This window comes from Squalius cephalus (genome assembly GCF_949319135.1).
Source record: "Squalius cephalus genome assembly, chromosome: 2".
NCBI lineage: Eukaryota > Metazoa > Chordata > Actinopteri > Cypriniformes > Leuciscidae > Squalius > Squalius cephalus.
The window spans coordinates 33,744,200-33,763,320 of record NC_137123.1 but is presented as its reverse complement, the minus strand read 5'-3'; the positions used below and the strand labels follow the sequence as shown (position 1 = coordinate 33,763,320).

The 19,121-nt window shown below is 37.8% G+C and overlaps 1 protein-coding gene across 4 annotated transcripts in view; it reads right to left on the bottom strand.

The window, feature by feature from the left end:
- Positions 1 to 17,333, bottom strand: part of dachc (dachshund c) — a 53,592-nt gene extending 36,259 nt beyond the window's left edge. For all 4 annotated transcript variants that reach the window (XM_079851791.1, XM_079851792.1, XM_079851793.1 and 1 more), the window contains exon 1: positions 16,377 to 17,333. In XM_079851791.1, coding sequence (XP_079707917.1) covers positions 16,377 to 16,915 — 539 coding nt within the window. In that variant the 5' untranslated portion in view covers positions 16,916 to 17,333. The remainder of the gene's footprint in view (positions 1 to 16,376) is intronic.
- Positions 17,334 to 19,121: the final 1,788 nt, after the last annotated feature.

Below are 19,121 nucleotides of genomic sequence, written 5' to 3'. Positions count from 1 at the left end.
AGCCATGCTGAATGCCTAACAGGCTGACATTTTTAATAATTCCTAATGGGGCGATATTTTAATTAAACTGATACTGATGGAATCAGATTAAATGCGGTTAAGCCGTGCAGCGGAAATGACTCAAGAAATTCAAAGAGAGATCAGGAGATAAGGCACCATTTTAACTCTCTCTCTCCCTGTATGGTTCATTAACTACGACCCCCTTCCGTTCGCAAAATGAAGAGTTTTTTTTATCACTGCGATTTTTCTGGATACTTCATTTGAGAGGACAGATGTGCACAGGAAACAAGACTTAAGATTAACACGGTAGTCTATGAAAGAGTGAGTCAGAGAGAGAGAGAGAGAGAGAGAGAGAGAGAGAGAGAGAGAGAGAGAGAGAGAGAGAGAGAGAGAGAGAGAGAGAGAGAGAGAGAGAGAGAACAAAAATGCAACGTACAACTCAGGGTGCCTTTGAGGACATTTAATTAAAATCTAATCCTGCATTCATTAAGGCTCACATAAATTAAGCTGTCATTCATAAGATTTATGGATTCTCATTTGCATACCACATACAATTCATCAATTACTGGGGTGTGAAAGGGGCACAACCCCCTCTGGGCTGCCCATTGCCACACAAACAAAAGGGGGGGTGGGGGGGTGGGGGGGGTCTAGTTCTCCTGTTTTCCACTGACAAACATTCAGATGTACTTTTCAATTATGTCCAATTGAAGCTGTAAATAGGGACTGATCTGAGTCCACAACGCAGATAAGAGATAAGAGAGGGCGGTCAAAGCAGGAGGTACAGTATTTCAGAGAGGAAACAAATTACTTTAGATTACAGAAAAACAGAAAAAAAAGGAACTAAAAGAGACATATACCTTAGTCCATTCTCTCAATAATAACTACCCGTTTCACTATAAAGCTGTCGCTCTGGATATGCTGGAGAAAGCAAACAAATCAAAAAAGAATGAGAACCATTCTAATATTCAGGGTTAATGAAGCAAAGAAAAAGACTGTGTGTGTGTGTGTGTGTGTGTGTGTGTGTGTGTGTGTGTGTGTGTGTGTGTGTGTGTGTGTGTTCACCCATTAGCAGAGACGGTCTCTTTCTGACAAGTGAATTTGATCAGGTGGAGATTTATAAATAATGGATTTGTCAAATAAGTTTACATGATCTCCTGTTTTAGCATTAAAAACCTAATCAAGAGTTTAAGACAAGAGTTTAAATCAAGAGTTTAAGACACTCCTTTTGCATTATGGAGGGTGTTTAGCTAGTTTTATAAGTGTCGCCTTGGGCGTGCTCAGGTGGGGTTTAAAGGACAATTTATAATCAGTAATATCAATAACTGGACTGCACTGACTCTATCAGATGAGAACAAATCTTTAACTGTATTCAAGTTAATGACACTGGATAATGACACTATTGTCTGACTTTGAAAGTTTACGACATTGAAATATGTATTAAACTGAACTGAATCAACACTGAACTAAATTGAGCTAAATAAAGACACTATTGTATTCTGTAGAGATGTCTTTGAAGTCGCAAGATTGACAGTTATTGAACTGAACTGAATCAACATTGAACTGACTCAAAGTGAATAATAACTGTTGTCTTCTGTAGAGGTGCTTTATGGCTGAAGCTGAATTTGCTTCATAATTGATGCTTTTTTTCGTTTTATTACTGTGAAGCTGCTTTGAAACAATCTGCATTATATAAATGTGACACAAATTACACTTTACATATGAGCTAATATGAACTGAAGACAACTTGAAACAAATGAGAAAACATTTAGATGGAAATGCTCTTTGATGAAAAAAGCCTAACGGAAAGGATAAGAGCAAACATCCTTTATTCTGGGCTCAAACAGGAAGTTCCTTCATGATGGGGCGTAATCGGAGCTCTTATCGCAGTGAAAGACTGAACCCAAATAGTCCACTGTTTGTGTTTCAATCTGCGGCTCTCTGTGATGAATGAAATGTAAATAAGTGTCGTGGCCCCTGCAGGGGGACGAAGAAAGAAGGGGAGAGAAAAAGACAGACAGAGACCTTACATCTGTCCCATACACACACACACAGACAGACACTTCAACATTCTTGTTCCCAAAGCATACGTGCACACACAAATATCCACATGCACAGGAAATAACAGGAATGGAAAAAAGCAGTACTGTAAACATTTTACAAACAGACTGCTTCCTCAAACAGACATACACATTCACACACACAAACAACCACACCAACATACTTCAAGAAGATCAGTCAGCGAGTCAGTTAAGATTGTGTGTGTTACAGTAATATTCTCTTTGATATATCAGCAAGCCAGCTTGCTTTTACAAGCCTGTTTACATTATAAATAAAAACTCATACTCATAACAGATTATACTCACAATTACAACAAAAAAATGATTGATGAAATTACATTTAATTTACAAAGCTCAAGAGCTTGAGAGTCTATCAGTTTATATCAAACACTAATCAGAGGATCATGTAAACACACTTTAATGTGTTGATGAGAAAGTCTGTGAAAAATGTATATTCTGAAAAACCTAATAAACGTAATGAAAGGAACTTAATGGAAACGTGGGAATGTGTAGCCAGACACACATGAGACGGAAACTAATGGTGAGCAAAGGATGATTGTAATGGACTCATTTTGTTGACTTGTATGTTAGTAAATATGTACCCTATGAAGTGAACCATTACACCAACATGTCTTGCTTTTGTGTAAGACATTTCATAAGGTCATTTAAAAACATGTCAGACTAAGCTGAAGTTCAACTAGTTTTGAGAGAATGCAGTGAATACCGTGACATTCTCCACAAATAATGTAGAAAATAGGGCCTGAAACGGTAAAAAAGTTCAAACGTTTGGGAACGGTAAGACCTATAAAATGTTTTTAAAAGAAGTCTGTTCTGCTCACCAAGGCAGCATTTATTTGATCCAAAAAAGTAAAACCAGTAAATATACAGTAAATGCAGTAAAAACGGTAATATCGTGAAAAAGTATTACAATTTAAAACAACTGTTTTCTATTTGAATACTGTATATTGTAATGTCAAAGCTGAAATTTCAGCATCATTACTCCAGTCTTCAGTGATACATAATCCTTTAGAAAATATGCTGATTATCAATGTAGAAAACAGTTCTTTGATGAATAGAAAGTTCAAAAGAACAGCATTTATCTGAAATAGAAAGCTTTTGTAACTTTATACACTATCGTGCAAAAGTTTGGGGTCAGTAAGAATTACTTTTTGGTTTTGTTTTTAGAAAGAAATTGACACTTTTATTCAGCAAGGATTCATCAAATTGATCAATGTGACAGTAAGGAAATGTATAATGTAACAAAAGCTTTCTATTCTATTCTATTCTATTCTATTCTATTCTATTCTATTCTATTCTATTCTATTCTATTCTATTCTATTCTATTCTATATGGCAAGTAACAAAACCGAGCCTACAAAGAAAGAGAATGCATTTTTTTATTAACAAAACAATGAAGCGTTTAGCTTATGAACAAACTGAATAAATTAAACTTGTTCTCTATTTGACAAAAATTCAGTTCAGTTAAGTAAGTTCACAGGTCAATTTGATCATATTGTAACCAGGGAACATTTCAATCTCATATCAGGCAGATGTTAAAAGGTTAATTGTAAAAGTCTATTTCGCCTGTTCAGGTTCTTGCTCCTCTTTAATTTGCTGTTATTATTGTCTCTCATTACAGAAGAATCCAATAGGGACCTGACAGGTGACATCCTATCATCAGAGGGAGGGTTATAAAGCTGCTCATCTGGATTATAAAGGAATTTTAAGACCTATATAAGCCAGTATTTCCTTCGTGTTAATGCTTTAAGAACTTTAGGATTTACCAAGCGGAGATAAAAAGGCATATCCCCCCCCAAAAAAAGCAGAGAGGCCAGTGAATCTCAGTGAAGAAACAACACACCTCGTCCTGTCTCTCTCAATAATCGCTGAGAGAGAATTACACCAAAAATTTGTATTTGTTGTCTAAAAAGCAATGTTTTTAAAAGTCACCATACAATTCTTATTTTTTATGGAATACTGCAGTGTTCAATATAAATGATTTATCCGTGCACACCATTATTATCATTATTAAATAATGTGCCCTCATAATCTTTAATCAAAATAACTTCCCCTCCCACTTGCAATCACATGTCTTCTGTTCTCTGATGATGTGTTCACCCAGCCTGATCTCACGGCAATTCGTACGAATTCTACGAGGTGGCTAATTCGTACAAATTCATACGACCTCACTCGTACATATTTTACGAATTGCCCAATTCGTATGAATTCATACGAATGACCTACCCCTGACCCCGCCCCTAAACCTACCCATCACGTGGGTTTAGACAAATCGTACAAATTCGCCACTTTTTTATCACTCGTACGAATTCGTACGAATTGGTCGTGAGATAGCGTTGGTTCACCGGCACAAGGGCTGGACAACCTGCAATCAGGCCCGTACGCAGGGTTTTATCATTCTTAAGCCCAAAACTGAGCTTGCTAAGGGGGATCGAATACAAATAAATAATGCTCAACTGAGCCATTCACACTGTTGAACCACATTCCTAGCATTAGGATCCTTTGGTAGTTAATTTTATTTTTAGTCCAGTGATCCAGTATCGCTCTCTCCTCCTCATCTCACTAACACGCCAGTGAGCGCGGCCAAAGTTGCAATGATGAAGTGGCCGTTGATTTTCTTCTGCAGAACTTTCTTCTAATACATAGGCACATTCCACAACGAGTCTTTCTCTGATGACCTCTTATGTCAAAAGCTCAAGGAAAAGTTGATTTCTCAATTTATGACCCCTTTAACGGAAGCCTTGTGCTGGGATTCGCACTCAGCAGCTTCTGTGAACATAAAGCCTGCCTATACTTTGATTTGAATGGCCATCTCAAACATTTTGACATTGACGAGCGGTGTTAGACCGCTGAGGCAGCTCTTGGTTATCTTGTTGTTGTGTAATATCCTTGCAGCACCAAAGTAGAGTTAATATTAGGCAATTATTTCACAACCTTTATTATATACACCGCAAAAAAATAGTAGGTACGGCCCTGCCTGCAGCAATAGCAATAGCAAACCAAAATGATCCAACGATCCAATCAATTCCCAATGGACAAATCAAGTCCACCTTACTTTTCTTCTTGTTTGAGATGCCGTTTCACGTGGATATACACATCACAATAGGCAAGAAAAGACAATTGCAACCTTTAACAAATTTTAAACCATGAACAAGAAATTGCAGAAAACAAAAATTGCAATTTCAGTAAGGTAGATTTTTGTATTTCTTCATATTTAGGTCAAACTAGCATATACAGAACCAATGCATTAGATTAGAATGCAAGAGGTTTATTGGAGTTCTGAATGGAGTGTGTTTCCATTGCAGAACAACATTATGGTAAGAGCATCAAGAGCAATCAAAGCCAATAACATCTGCCATTTGACAATATCTTAGCTATACTCACCTCTATATAGGACATAATTTAAGCAGTGTTATGTGCATATGTAGGTCATTTAACATCCCACTGCCTCTCCTCTCATCCTTTTGTCCTTCATACAATAAAAGTCCACAACAAAAATAGTCATTTTCACACACTGGCATATAAATCACTCGCTTTTCTCCCTCTCAGTAGCTTTTGGCAGATATGGGCCGGGTGTGTGTGTTAACTTTACCTTCTCACGGGGACTTTTTGAAAGTACTGCCACTTTCTTTAGACCCTCAGTTGAGAACAGTTGTGTAAAAACATGAGGTGAAATCGACACATCCATTACACAGGTTAATCTTTTCCTCGTCCGTATCCATTCTGTCTCTTTTTTTTAGCACTGTGATCTCTCCATCTCTATTTCCGTCTGTTCTCTATATTTTCGGGAGATGCAAAATTTCCTTCCTCTGTCCTCTCTGCACTAATCAGGTCACAGGCGTAAAGGAAGCTTTAGGCAAAAACCTTTATATGTTACTGCTACATTATCCTGTGCTACTTAAAGAAGCATTACCTTTAAGAGGATAGAAAAAGACCCAGAAAGAGAATGAAAAAAGTAAGCGAAGTTTACAACAACATAGCATTCCCATGCACTATGTTTATACATAGCTTTTTTTAAACTGCGTTTTCCCACAAATGCATACACCCCTTCACCAGCACAGACTATTCTGGGTTCAATACAAGCTAAGCTCATTTGTCAGCATTTGTGGCATTATGTTGCATTTGCCACAAAAACTCTTTAAATAACAAGCTTAAAATAAATGTTAAGCTTATAATTTTATAAAAGCCCTTACATTTTTACAATCTTTGTAGGTTTTCATACATTAAATTGTCTCTGCTATGATGTTGCAATTTTATTTAGTAACATTGAGATACAAATATTTTTTTAAATATATTTTCCATTTTCAATTTCATTTTAGTGACAATTTTAGTACTTTAGTTGTGTTTTTGACATTTTTATTAGTTTCTGTTTTCTTCCAAGTATGTATATACAGTTATTAACTATAATAACCCTGCAAAGTTGTTAATATTTTGATAATTTACACAGCAAGTGTTTTACTCTAAAATTATGTATATTGCTTACATCTTGTGGCTATACTTTTGAAACAGTATTTAAACGTTTACAGATTGGCCCCATTAACTTCCTCACAGTGATCCAGATTTTTGTATTTTGTTTTTAAAGAAAAGGAGGGATAAGTCAAAATTATTTTTTGTATTAATTAACATTATGCAACACATGCTGACTTATTGAGCTTAACTTGTACTGAAGGAATATTCCTTTAAGCCATGCGTTTTCCCTTTTTTCTCTCTCTCTGACTCGAGTCTCCGGTCGTCCCCACACTTTCCTGGCCCCCTAACCCACTGTAGTTTAATGAGCATGCAACTATTTGCCTCCTACCCACCATGGCACTTCACAAACAGCTGCATTCTACATGCCACGTTTCCTAGATACATCACAAACAAACACCGGCACAGACTAAGAATGTGTTGGTTGTTGATTTTTGACTTGTTCTAAATGGAGCAGTGATTGACGAATCTAGATACAGCCGTAGCTGTGCCACGTTCTCTCCATGGTCTGGAGTCAGGACATCTCAATTAGTTTTTGACATTTTTGACTGAAGAATCTCATTAGAGTCAAAGCCAGAGGTGTGAAACTGCCTAATCATGAAGCTTTATAGCACTTTGCAGACTCACCAAGAGTAGCTGTATGGAAAAGAATGACAATTTTTCTGATAACATTGAGATTTAACCATGGACATGTCATTAAGGGCCAGATTTACTAAACAGGGCAAGCGTGAGAGCGCAATCCTAAAAAGTGCAGATGGGACTGGAAAGTTCTGCACATGATCTACTGATGACAAGCAAACAAAAGAACACAGCCGGATCATTTCCATAATGACCAACACAATCTCCCAAGAGCAGAGCAATTAATGTCTGGTTTAAGACATGCTTTTTGGGCATTAAATAATGGCGAAATACCAGTAAATTGACTAGTGCAAACCTTAGTAAATTACGTTGCATGATTCATTTAAATACTGTCCTCCCATAAATTTTGCGTCTGAGAGGGGAACTCCTACAAATGCATATGCAATAAGGTCAGCCACAAAAACAACTGTGTCTGTGTCTTTTCAGCGCTAATTTTCGACCGCATGTCTTCGCTAAATCCTTTTTTTTTTAGTGAATACGTTTTTTAACACCAAAAGAGGGTTTGAGCTGGCGCAAGCGGTTAGTAAATCTGGCCCATAATGTTTTTTCAAATATTTTATGATTTATTAGGTGAGCCTGACGTTCATAAGAAAGAGGAAAGCAGTTACAACTTCTAATTACAAATCAGCCAGCTGTGGACATGTCTAAAGAGTTTTTGGCTGCAGCTGTTCTGTGCTCAAAGGGATATTTCCCCAAAAAGTGAAAATTCTGTCATCATTTACTCACCCTCATGTTCTTCCAAACCCATGTTTGATATTTTTATTATTCTCGCATCATTTTTGTCCATCCATTGAAAATCCAAACCTTTCAAGCATCAAAAAGTATAGATATTCATTTATTAATTCACAGGGAATTGTGGGAATATCAATTTACGTTTTTTCACTGTAAATGATACAATGATACAATCAATTGTTCGTTTTCACTTCCAAAAACTGTAAATTTAACGGTATTTTACAGTAAAACTACATTAAATGTACCATTAGATCTATCACAGTTATTTACCGTATATAGTAAGGAAACTTTCTGTTAACCAATTAACAGTTTTTCACGGTAGCATTTTTACAGTCTTTTACTGTTAAAATCTAGGGCTGTCAAACGATTAATCGCGATTAATCGCATCCAAAATAAAAGTTTGTTTTTACATAATATATGTGTGTGTACGGAGTATAATTATTTTCTATATATAAATACACACACATGCATGTATATATTTAAGAAATATTTGCATGTATATACTGTGTATATATATTTATATTATATATAAATATTTTATATATAAATAACACATTTTTCTTAAATATATATGCATGTGTGTGTATTTATATATAGAAAATAATTATACTCCATACACACACATATATTATGTAAACACAAACTTTTATTTTGGATGCGATTAATCGCGATTAATCGTTTGACAGCCCTATTAAAATCACGATAATTTTTTACAGTTCAACCTAGTCACCATCCTCTTCACAACATTTCCCATCACTCTCATTGGTTCCCACCTGCACGTCATCTCTAATCACACACACCTGTACCTCATCATCACCCTCATCACTGCCACTATATGCACTCACCTCACCCCAGCTCTTTGTCCGACCTCGTTTGTTGTATGTGGACTCTTCCCGTCTCCAGCGATCTCCCTGTCCTCTGTGTCTCCGCCAAGATCACACTTTGGACTCCACTATCCTGCTCACCTCATCCATCCCTGCACCTTTGTTATCAATAAATCACTATTCACCATCCATCTTCCTCTCCTGTGTCTACATATCTGTAACAACAGCAGATTTCCCTCTTTTCTATGACAGTTTTCCAGCATCCCTCCACCACCGCAAGGTCTTGAGATGAGTCTTTTAAAAGTTTAACTTATTTTAATTAGATCGGCGCCTTTTTAGAACATCATTTTGACGGACAGTGTCATAAAAACGCAGGGTCATAAAAATCATCATCTATTATTACCCATCAGTTTCATTTTCATATTTTAATGATAAGACATTTAATAGCTTTTGTTTTCGTTCCCATATTTATTTTTTATTATGAACTTACAGGACGATCATATGGGCTAGATTATGCATTTATTTATTCATGAAGAGAACAGATGAACAGAGACTGTGCTGCACTTTTCATGTTCAACACCACACAAAGCATTCCCCCGCAGTGACAGCAAAGCCCACTAAAGCACGACCTTTGTGCCTGAACAGGCAAATATAACAACACAAAGGACTAGGTAAAAATACTGATTTCTAGATACACGAAATTCAAACAATAAATACAGTTTTAGCTGTAAATGTGGTGTGACAGATCACTGTAGCGCCTCAGATCAAGCAAAGCGGCAGCGTAAAGCGCATGTTAAAGGACCATCTCTTCCACTTTACTAGTTACAGCATGAAATAATCATGAACAAACATCAGAAGAAAGTTGAAAGATACAGTACAACTTTCTGAAATCAGTATCATGTCTCATGTAATCGCTCAATCAGTGTTTCAACTGTGGAAAGACATCAATAAATAAGCTTGTAAACAATAATATTACATTTACCTCAGAAAAGCCATTCAGTGACCATAAACTCGAGAGTCAGCTAGAAAAAGAACAGCATTTTGCTAAACATATGCACCATATTACATATTCATTGGCCTATATTTTTTTTACTGTTCTTCAATATTTAATATATCTTTGATTCATTTTTCTCTGAAGATTAAAATAAAATTGGAGTGGAAACATAATTATGAAATTATAAAGTTTGTATTAGGCTATAACTTTATTATTGTAACATGGACTTAAACTGGGTGCACGCCTGTGCATAATCAAACGCATCAAGCGATACTGATGCAGAGGCAATTGTTATTACATTCCGCGTCTTTGCCTAGGACAGATGACTTCTCGTGGCAGTTTGAATTTTCTTCTGGAGGCTGAACTGCTAAAAAAATCCAGTCAATGACGGAAATTTTTTGGTAAGCGTGACCTCTGACCTACACTAAACCCTACTGACAGTGTAGAAGAAAATAAACATGAGATAAAATCGCATTTGGTGAAGCAGTTGCGTTATTTTAGCTTGCTTGCTTCTACAAGTCTCTTTTATAATGAGTGGTGTTTCATGGGACTTGTGCCAGAGTGCTCAGCATCACAAGTGCAATGCTGTATCAGGTGAGCTCCCAAGCATGTTTAGTCAGAAAAGCCATACATATGGTGCTGGTTATGTGATGCACACGTCAAAATGTATTCGTTTACAAATCATGCATTATGGTCATAGTGTTTTGAGTTCATAATATAGTATTGTGCAAGGAATATTGCATTCAAATTAGTATTCATTAATCAATAATCTGCAACTGTAACTACAATTTGTGTAAAAAAAAAAGAAATAAAAGTGATGTTTTTTTTTTTTTTACTGCCTCTAATTTGTATAGGCATGTTTTTGGAGTTTTGTAAAACTGTAGGTAGCATGTTATTCCAATACGCCTATGTTCAGTAATATGAAAAAATAGAACCGCAGCTTTCTAATGAATACACTGAAGCTCATACTATTTCTTTCACTTCCAGTTATTCTGTGTGCAGGTGTTTTTCAGAATTAAATTATCGTAAAACTCCTGTAATTCAATGTTTAAAATGTCCCATTATGAAGCAATCACAGGAAACTAACGAACCATTTCTGTTCTGTCCATCATCCTCTCTCCTCAACAAGATCCTCGGCAATGTGTGTCTGTGTGAGAGTCTTCATGATCAAACAGCCAGAACAGTGTGTTAATAATCAGACCGAGTCAAAACATCATGGTGGCCACGTACAAACAGAAAAAAAACACACACACACACACACACACACTTTAGATTTCCATGTGCTTCAGAGGGAGCCGGAACAGAGAGACTCCCTGAGGTGGAATTAATGAAAAACCCTTTCATGGAAAACTCATCAAGCTGAGAGAGAGAGAGAGAGAGAGAGAGAGGAGGAGGAGACCGCTAGCGTGTGTATGAGAGAGAAATGAACAGAGAAAGTAAGAAAGAGATAGCATGTCCTTGTGTGTGTAGCGAGTGGAGGGGGGGTCAGAGCGCGTGACCTCTCATTTCATACTTTAATTAAAATCTCCCCCTGACGTCCTCCTCTCTTCCATGCTGGCTCGCCTTCCCACAGAGGCCATCAGTGCCAGCGCACACACACACACACACACATACACATTCTTTCCTCGGCCCTCCGCACACACCGGCACCCGCGTACACAAACACACACTCCATTTGAAAAGACATGTTTACTCTATCTCTAATGTCCTCCTGTGTTTCATTAGCTCTGTAACATTCTGTAAACACCAGGGGAACTTTCAGAGCATTGCTTACACCACCATTACATTGAATACACAAGAGAACCATCAGACGCTAAAACACATCATATGCATACAGCTAATGGATCCAAAAAATGTCTTTTTGAGCACCCGAATGAGAATTTTGTCAATTAAGGATAAAGCCCTTGGTACAATTTGTGTACAAACGGCTTTACTTACGATTTACACAGAGATCCGTTCTGCTAGTGTTTTATGAATAAGGCCCCTTGAGTCCAAAGCATCATATTTAACTTGTGCGCAACATTGCAAGAACATCTGTTATCAGAGTAATCCATCATTTGTTTTACAGTGTGTTTTACCTGCTCTGCAAAAAGCAAAAAGAAAACAAGAACTAAGCACCGTTATGTTCTAAAGACCAACATGAGTGGGTGTGCACCTATGAAGATGTGTGTGTGTGCACTAATAACACTGAGAGCAAGGGGCAACACTATACATTTCTCTCTCTCTCTCTCTCTCTCTCTCTCTCTGTGTGTGTGTGTGTGTGTGTTGCAGCTGGAGTTTCCCACAGATCAAACAGAGAATGAACAATAATGAACAAAGTGCTGAAACCCCATGATGAACTTTATGCCCAATAAAGAGGTGCTTTAATGCTGATATGAAAGTAACTCATCCATCCAATACCAGACCACAACAACTTAAAGATAAACTTTAAACCTTGGTTTACCATAAAAGAGATACCTTCTCAAGCCCTGCAGACTGTTACATTAAATCATCTCCCCTTTAGATCTCAGATATATATATATATATATATCACATGTGATATCATTGTCTACGGTTGATATAACATGATCTAAAAGTATCTAGATTCATTTATAAAAAAAAAAAAACATCATTCTAATTCATACAGTGACTGATGATGAGAATTTGAATTGTACTTATTCACATTGACATTTTTTATTCAATTTAAAGTTTTCTTTAAGATGCATATTAACTAGATTTGTAAAATATTTTTTTGTTGTTCTTTATCATGGCCCCTATTACATGTTCATCTCTCTTATCTATTTTTTTACATTTACAATTATGTTCTTGGTAAATATTAGTGGTTTACAAGAAAGCAATTATTCACTTTGTGACATTCTTAGAAATTCTACATCTCGTTAAACCTACTTCCTGTTTGACTGCATCTAAACACACAAAGAAACCCACACAGTGTGCATGTGTAAGGTGATATTGTCCAAACTCTCATCAATGCAACTCATCGTCAAGTACACACAGTCTTACGCTTACACAACAGCAGATGGACACACAAACACAATAGCACCATAAAGACATCAACAGTATTTTAAGCCCTTGTTCGCTAACACATTTCTTTTATGATACGCAGCATGCCACAACAAAGCTATCAGCTGTCTGAGCAGCTGCATCGGCGGTCTCCAATAGAGTCACTAAAGCTTTGAGATCTGAACACACACACACACACACACACAAAGGGTATCTATTTCAACCACACATGTACAACAGCAAACCATAAACTCCACAGCCATATGTAATGATTGATATTAGAGGATTAAAAATATACTGCGGGCCTGAAAGTGTGGCAATCGAAACCTTTTGTGATAATACAAGTGCAGAAAAACAGTCTGGATGGATTACGGATCTGGTTCTGTGTCACACATTCACACACTCGTCTTTTTTCTGTCCACTAATCCCTCGCTCCGCACTAATACACTGTGGAAGGGCCGAATCAAACCTTGCTGACTGATATAGGCTTGTGTTACTGCTGAATAGGACCTGAAGGTCAAGGGAAGAGAGAGACGTGCCGAGACGTCTGTTTGAGGTTAGTGTGTATGTGTGCATGTACATAAGAAAGAGAGAAAAAACAGCGGGTGAGCGCAAGATAACGGGAATTTTGAAATGAAAGCAATCACACTGGCATCAATTAATTGTCTGCGGATAATTTGCTGTCTAGGGTGCCAGTGCCGCTTGTTCGAGTATTTGTTTTGACTGTAATCCGTGGCCTTTAAAATGTCTCCTATTTGAAGATCAGAGAAAGAGAACACACACTGACACACTCCTCTCACACTGAGCATTCACACGACTTGAACACTGTGACAAGAAAATCTTCAAAGACACAAATACCCATTTTTGCAAAGTATTCGCAAAAGGTTTGCCGCTAAGCTATGTCTGTCATCTTACTTTCTTGCTTGGTCTTCGACAAATGCACACACTATATGCACACACCAGGCCTGCATAAACTCCACTTCACAGAGTTTCTGAGAGAAAGGTCACAATGCAAAGCCAATGAGTCGTGAGACATTAAGACTTTCTGGAAGTGCATGTGATTCTACGAAAATAAATAATTCAGTAAAAGAAGACAAGCATTTGTTTTACTGTTTCGAGCAAAACAAAAACACAGCAAGCCAAATGCCTTTTATGGACATTTAGAACTTTCATGTTAGTGAATCAGCCTTTAAACAATGGAAAACATTGTGTTTGTGCGTAAGATAATCTGATTGCTCTGTTTGTTGAGCACTGTGAAGGGCTGCAGTAAATCAACTATTAGTTTTTATGCTGATCCAAGATGCATTTTTTTGTTTTTTTTTGCTTCCAAACAATTACAGGTAGAATTTAGTCATAAAAGGAAATGCTAGGAGTGATGAATGACTCTGTAAAGCAGACAGACCAAGTCAGCACCTATAGGGCATTTTTTTCTGTCTGCCAGAAAAAGCTCATGGATTAGATGACAGTCAGAGAAGACATCTTTTCAACACAGAGAAGCACAGAGGCAGTAATCAGATTTGATGAATTAACAGCAGCATAGCTCCAAAAAAGACATTGAATGTTATTTGAGTCTCACAATATGGGGTGGAGGTGTGGTTTTGTTGTTTAGTTTCTTCTTGCATTTACTCGTGTTGCATTAACAACCTTAAGGAAATGATAACGTACCAGATTCTCTCTCAGATTCCCTTTATCCGTTCATGATGAGTCAAAGTGCCTAACTTTGACTCAGCATGAGTCATTTCTGAATCAAAAACCCACCCTTTGCAACCTATCCAACCCGATCTCATAAGAAAACTATTTTACAGGTGGCAATTTCATATGACTTTGAATGATTTAATACAAAAACATACAACTTTAAAAAAAAAAAAAATTAAGCACGAAAACATACAAATGAAAATAATTCATACAAATTAGCCACCAATTCACAAAAATGTAAAATAGTTACTAATTTCCACTAGTGTGTTGGCCTGTCTCTCAATTCAAACTTCAGAGGATTCAAGGGATAGAGGTCCAAGAGTTTAGCCCACGCTGTCTGCCCTTGCTATCTGATCTCCATTCAGCTCTGCCAAAATTAAAACATTAGGAGGCCAGACATCGATTAAATAGAGTCATTATACAAAGATAGAAACGTTTAAAATGGCCAAATACCTTCTCATGTCCTAGCTAAAAGAGAAAATCAGAAGGCAGGACAATGGGCTAATTTGTGCATGTGTCGTGATACAAACCATTTTCAAAAAACATTCGAACATTTGTAGATTAATCCTGAGGCAAAAGGTATTAATACGATTAGAATATAATTCAAAGTGGAGATCAAATGGGAGGGGGAACTGTTAGAGAGCGCCCTTTTAAAACTGCCGCTCTAGGCAATATGAAAAATTAATTAATTTCTGCGGAGAATCAATTTCTATATAGACACCGGCGGAGAGCGAGCGCGCGGGCAGGAATCAGAGATTTCCATCTCGTTCCAGTAACTTGTGTCACAAGCGCTTAACATCTCCTCGCCAGTGCCGATGGGTGCCTAAATGCGCTCTTTAATAATCAAACAGCTATGAGCTGGTGTCATACATTTGCTCGTATAGACACCGAGGTTTAGATAAGCAAACCCTTGTTCTTTCAAACAAGGCTCGCGTGGCTCTCGAGCGCACTCGCGCGCAAACGGATCAGTATACTTGCCATCACTCTAAAGGTCAGACGTCGTAATTTGCTATTAATACTAGGCTACTAAAGGGTTGGTGTTTTTTCAAAGCGCGCGAACTTTGATGGCAACGGTTGCAAAGTAGGATATATGACAGTTAAACTGCTTTTTATGACAGTCGTCTGAACTGATAACGACATGGGCTAATGAATTCAGGCCACGTTGTGAGTCACTGAAAATTCATTGGTTTTCACATTTCAAATTTCACTTTTCAAAGCGAAAGACAGTAAACTACGAGTCCGACCTTTAGTGGACCTGACACCACGGGACAACTGGCGATTGACCCGTAAGTTTTTCAGTTTAACTTGTAACACAACCAGGCTAGCCCCATTAAATATTCATATCATAGACTGATACGATCTCTCCCCCTCTCTCTTTTCCATTTCAGTCTCCAAAAGTGTTTGTTTACACATGATACTTTTTTATAAAGAGACAAAGAGTTACATTCAATGCTATTCTGACTGCCTAATTGTTTGTGAAAGACACCTGTCCTTCCTAAAGGTGTCCCAGTTCTGGATAGGTGTGTGTGTATGTTCAATGTGATGCATTTCAGTATAAGTAACCTGATAAGTGCATGATTATCAAAGGCCAAACTGTTCAAACTGGATCATAAGCAGATAAACATGCTGTGCTCAGCAAAAGAAAAAAAAAAGAGTTTGTGAAAGTAACGTCTGCGCAAGATACTGTACTGATATGAGCTCAATAAAGGCTCATAGTACAAGGTGCGATTTTTAAATTATTTTTAGTTTAGTGTTACTTTTAGAACTTTTCCTTTGTGTATATCGTACTCTAAAAAACAACTCTTCTTTATTGGCATGATGGTTCCATGGAAACTTTCAAACTTTTCATAGAAGAAAAAAGGTTCTTCTATGGCACTGCTGCGAAAAAACCCTGTTTGGAACTTTTATTTTTAAGAGTGAAGGACATAACAGTGTGAGAAGGCTAAGTTTACCTTGCATTGGTGCAGTCGTTATACAGGACCTCTAAGTCTTTCCTCGATATAAGTTTGCAGCGATTGACTCCAGGCTGAATCGCGCCCAGTCCACGGAGGATGCGAACCTGCTCCACGTTGCACACCACAGGAGTTATCTCTAGACGTTTGAGTTTCGTGTACACAGTGTGCAGTCCACCGACCAGGTGCTTGAGAAAGAGGTCAAATGCCTGCGGGAGGCAGATGAGTTCGTTGCCGTTGACAGTGAAGGACGCGAGCTTTGCGCCTCGGACCTCGACCATTTTGCACTCGTTGTTTTGAGGAGTGTTTTCCACTGGAGAAGGAGTGGAATACACGGGTTTGTGCGGGAGACTACCGATGGTGATACCCGGGCTCGAGGAGGAGAGAAGTTCCGATCTGAAGATGCTCTGTCCGGCTGGGGTGACGGACGGTGAGGACGAGAGGGTCGCCGGGCTCGAGGAGTTGACAGCCGCGGCGATCGACATTGGAGCCGCGTGGGACATCGGTGTCGCGGGCAGAAGCGCAGCCGGGGTGGCCATGTTCAACACTAAATAATGTCTTCAAAGTATTCTGGGAAAAGTAATGTCTCACGGATTAGTAAAACAACAATAAAAACAATTCCGTTCTGATTGAAAAGTAAAATGAGCCTGGCACGGGGTGGGGGGGGGAACGAGATATTGTCTGTGCGTCACGACATCGATCAAAGCGTGATAGTGACAGTGGGAAAAAGTGAAGAGCTGCGCTAGTGGTGCTCGGACGAGTTGAATCTGTCACACTGTGGTCCGGAGGAGGAGCCAAGAAACAAAGAGAGTTTTGGAAGAGACACAGCGCGCACGTGTGTTCCTTTCTTTCAGAGCAGGTAGATCTGAACACAAGGAACTTAAAAAGAACGCTTGTTTTGTTGAGCATGGTTTACAAGGCATCCTTTATCTATCCACAATAAAGATAAACAAACAGAACAGCAGACTACGCTGAGTTTTTTTTTTTTTTTTTTTTTGCAGTCATTGACAGCTATGCCTCAGTTATGTTATGTGACAAGTGCGGGAATGCTAGTTGTCGCAGCAGTTTATTGATAGTCACAGTTTATTATGAAAGGACAGACGTAGGCTATTGCATTATATCATGCAATGAATAATAACAGCACTCCAATAGTTAATGGCGCTTTGTACATGCACACGGGCAAGAGATTAATTCGCCGCGTGAGAAATTCTGATGAAACAATATTGAAAGCAATTTAAATAAAGCTCATTTAAATGTCAATTCTCATGGTTGGGGCTTTACTATAATTGGCTATTTAATTAAAACAATTTTCACGGTCATTAATACAGCCTGAGCGTTGTAGTGCACTGACATATTTTAATTACATGGTATTAACAAAACTGATATGACTTAGAAAGCACGTTGAAAATCTGAATAAGAAATTATTTGAGCAATAATACATCATCCCCATATGGACATTATGAGTATCAGCATATGACTGGTCAGCATTGAGAGAGAATAAAACAACTCCAGTTGCAACACTCTTTTAAAGTAAGAGTGGAGACAACTTTATTTGTGGGCAACACTTTATTTTACAGTGTCCTTGTTACATATGTTACATGTACTTAACATAGTAATAACAGTAAATTATGCATATTACATGCAACTAACCCTAAGCCAAGCCCTAATCCTACCCTAACCCCTATGTAGTTCTTCATTTATTTTATATAATTACACTGTAACATAAAATAAAGTGTGACTGAATTATTTGGTACATTGTGAGGTCAAGCATGCACAGAGGCAGGATATAAAGCTTATACTGCCATCTATTGTGAAGGATTTAGGAAGTGAAAAGAATTAAACTGAAATGTCAACGACTATTTGTTATTTTCAAAAGCATAAAGTGTTCATCACAGACCGTAGATCCTATGGTTTGCAATGGTTCTCAACATTTACAACAGCTAATCTCAGAACAAACACTTATGGTGTCTCTTGAGTCACAGCGACATTAATCTTAGTTATCATAATACACTCCTCATATGCATCATGATATCCCTATACAGCTGGAAGTCACTTATGTACCCAATTTAAATGACACTTACGGTCTGGCACTGGGTTTTGTGACATTTCACAGTGTGGAACACAGTTCTCCAGTCGAGCAATGGAATAAGACAATAGGAATGCACAATGTTATCTGCCAATTTGTACAATTATTTTACAATAACATTTTATTGCTACAATAAGATGGGCACTAAACAATTTTATATGTCTATCATTTAAGAGTTCACTTCTGCTTTCTGCTTTCATATCCACTGCAATCTGTCAGACCATCATGAGCTGTTCTGTTTTCTAGTGTTATAACCTTGCATATAGCAACATTAACTCTAACCATGGCTTTTAAATGAATGGTCACCTCAAGTCTATGCATTTCAGAAGGAATTTAACACTGATGTTTTCTAGTTACTTTAAAGTAATTGGCAGAAACTGCCTGCATCCCTCAGTTCCACATTCCTTTATTCAATTCACTACAGTGATTACAGCAGTTCCTCATTGACTTCTCTATTAGAGCTGCGGCCAGAGTCCATTCCCTGACCTTCTCTTCATCGATCGGGCACATTTGTCGCTTCTCTTTTATAATGCAAAGAGAACATTTGTTACAATGTACATCCGATGCTTTTGCGCAATTGCGATCAATACGTTCAACTACAGACAGTACTTAGCGAGATACAACCATGTGTATCATTTAAAATATAGGGAATACACATG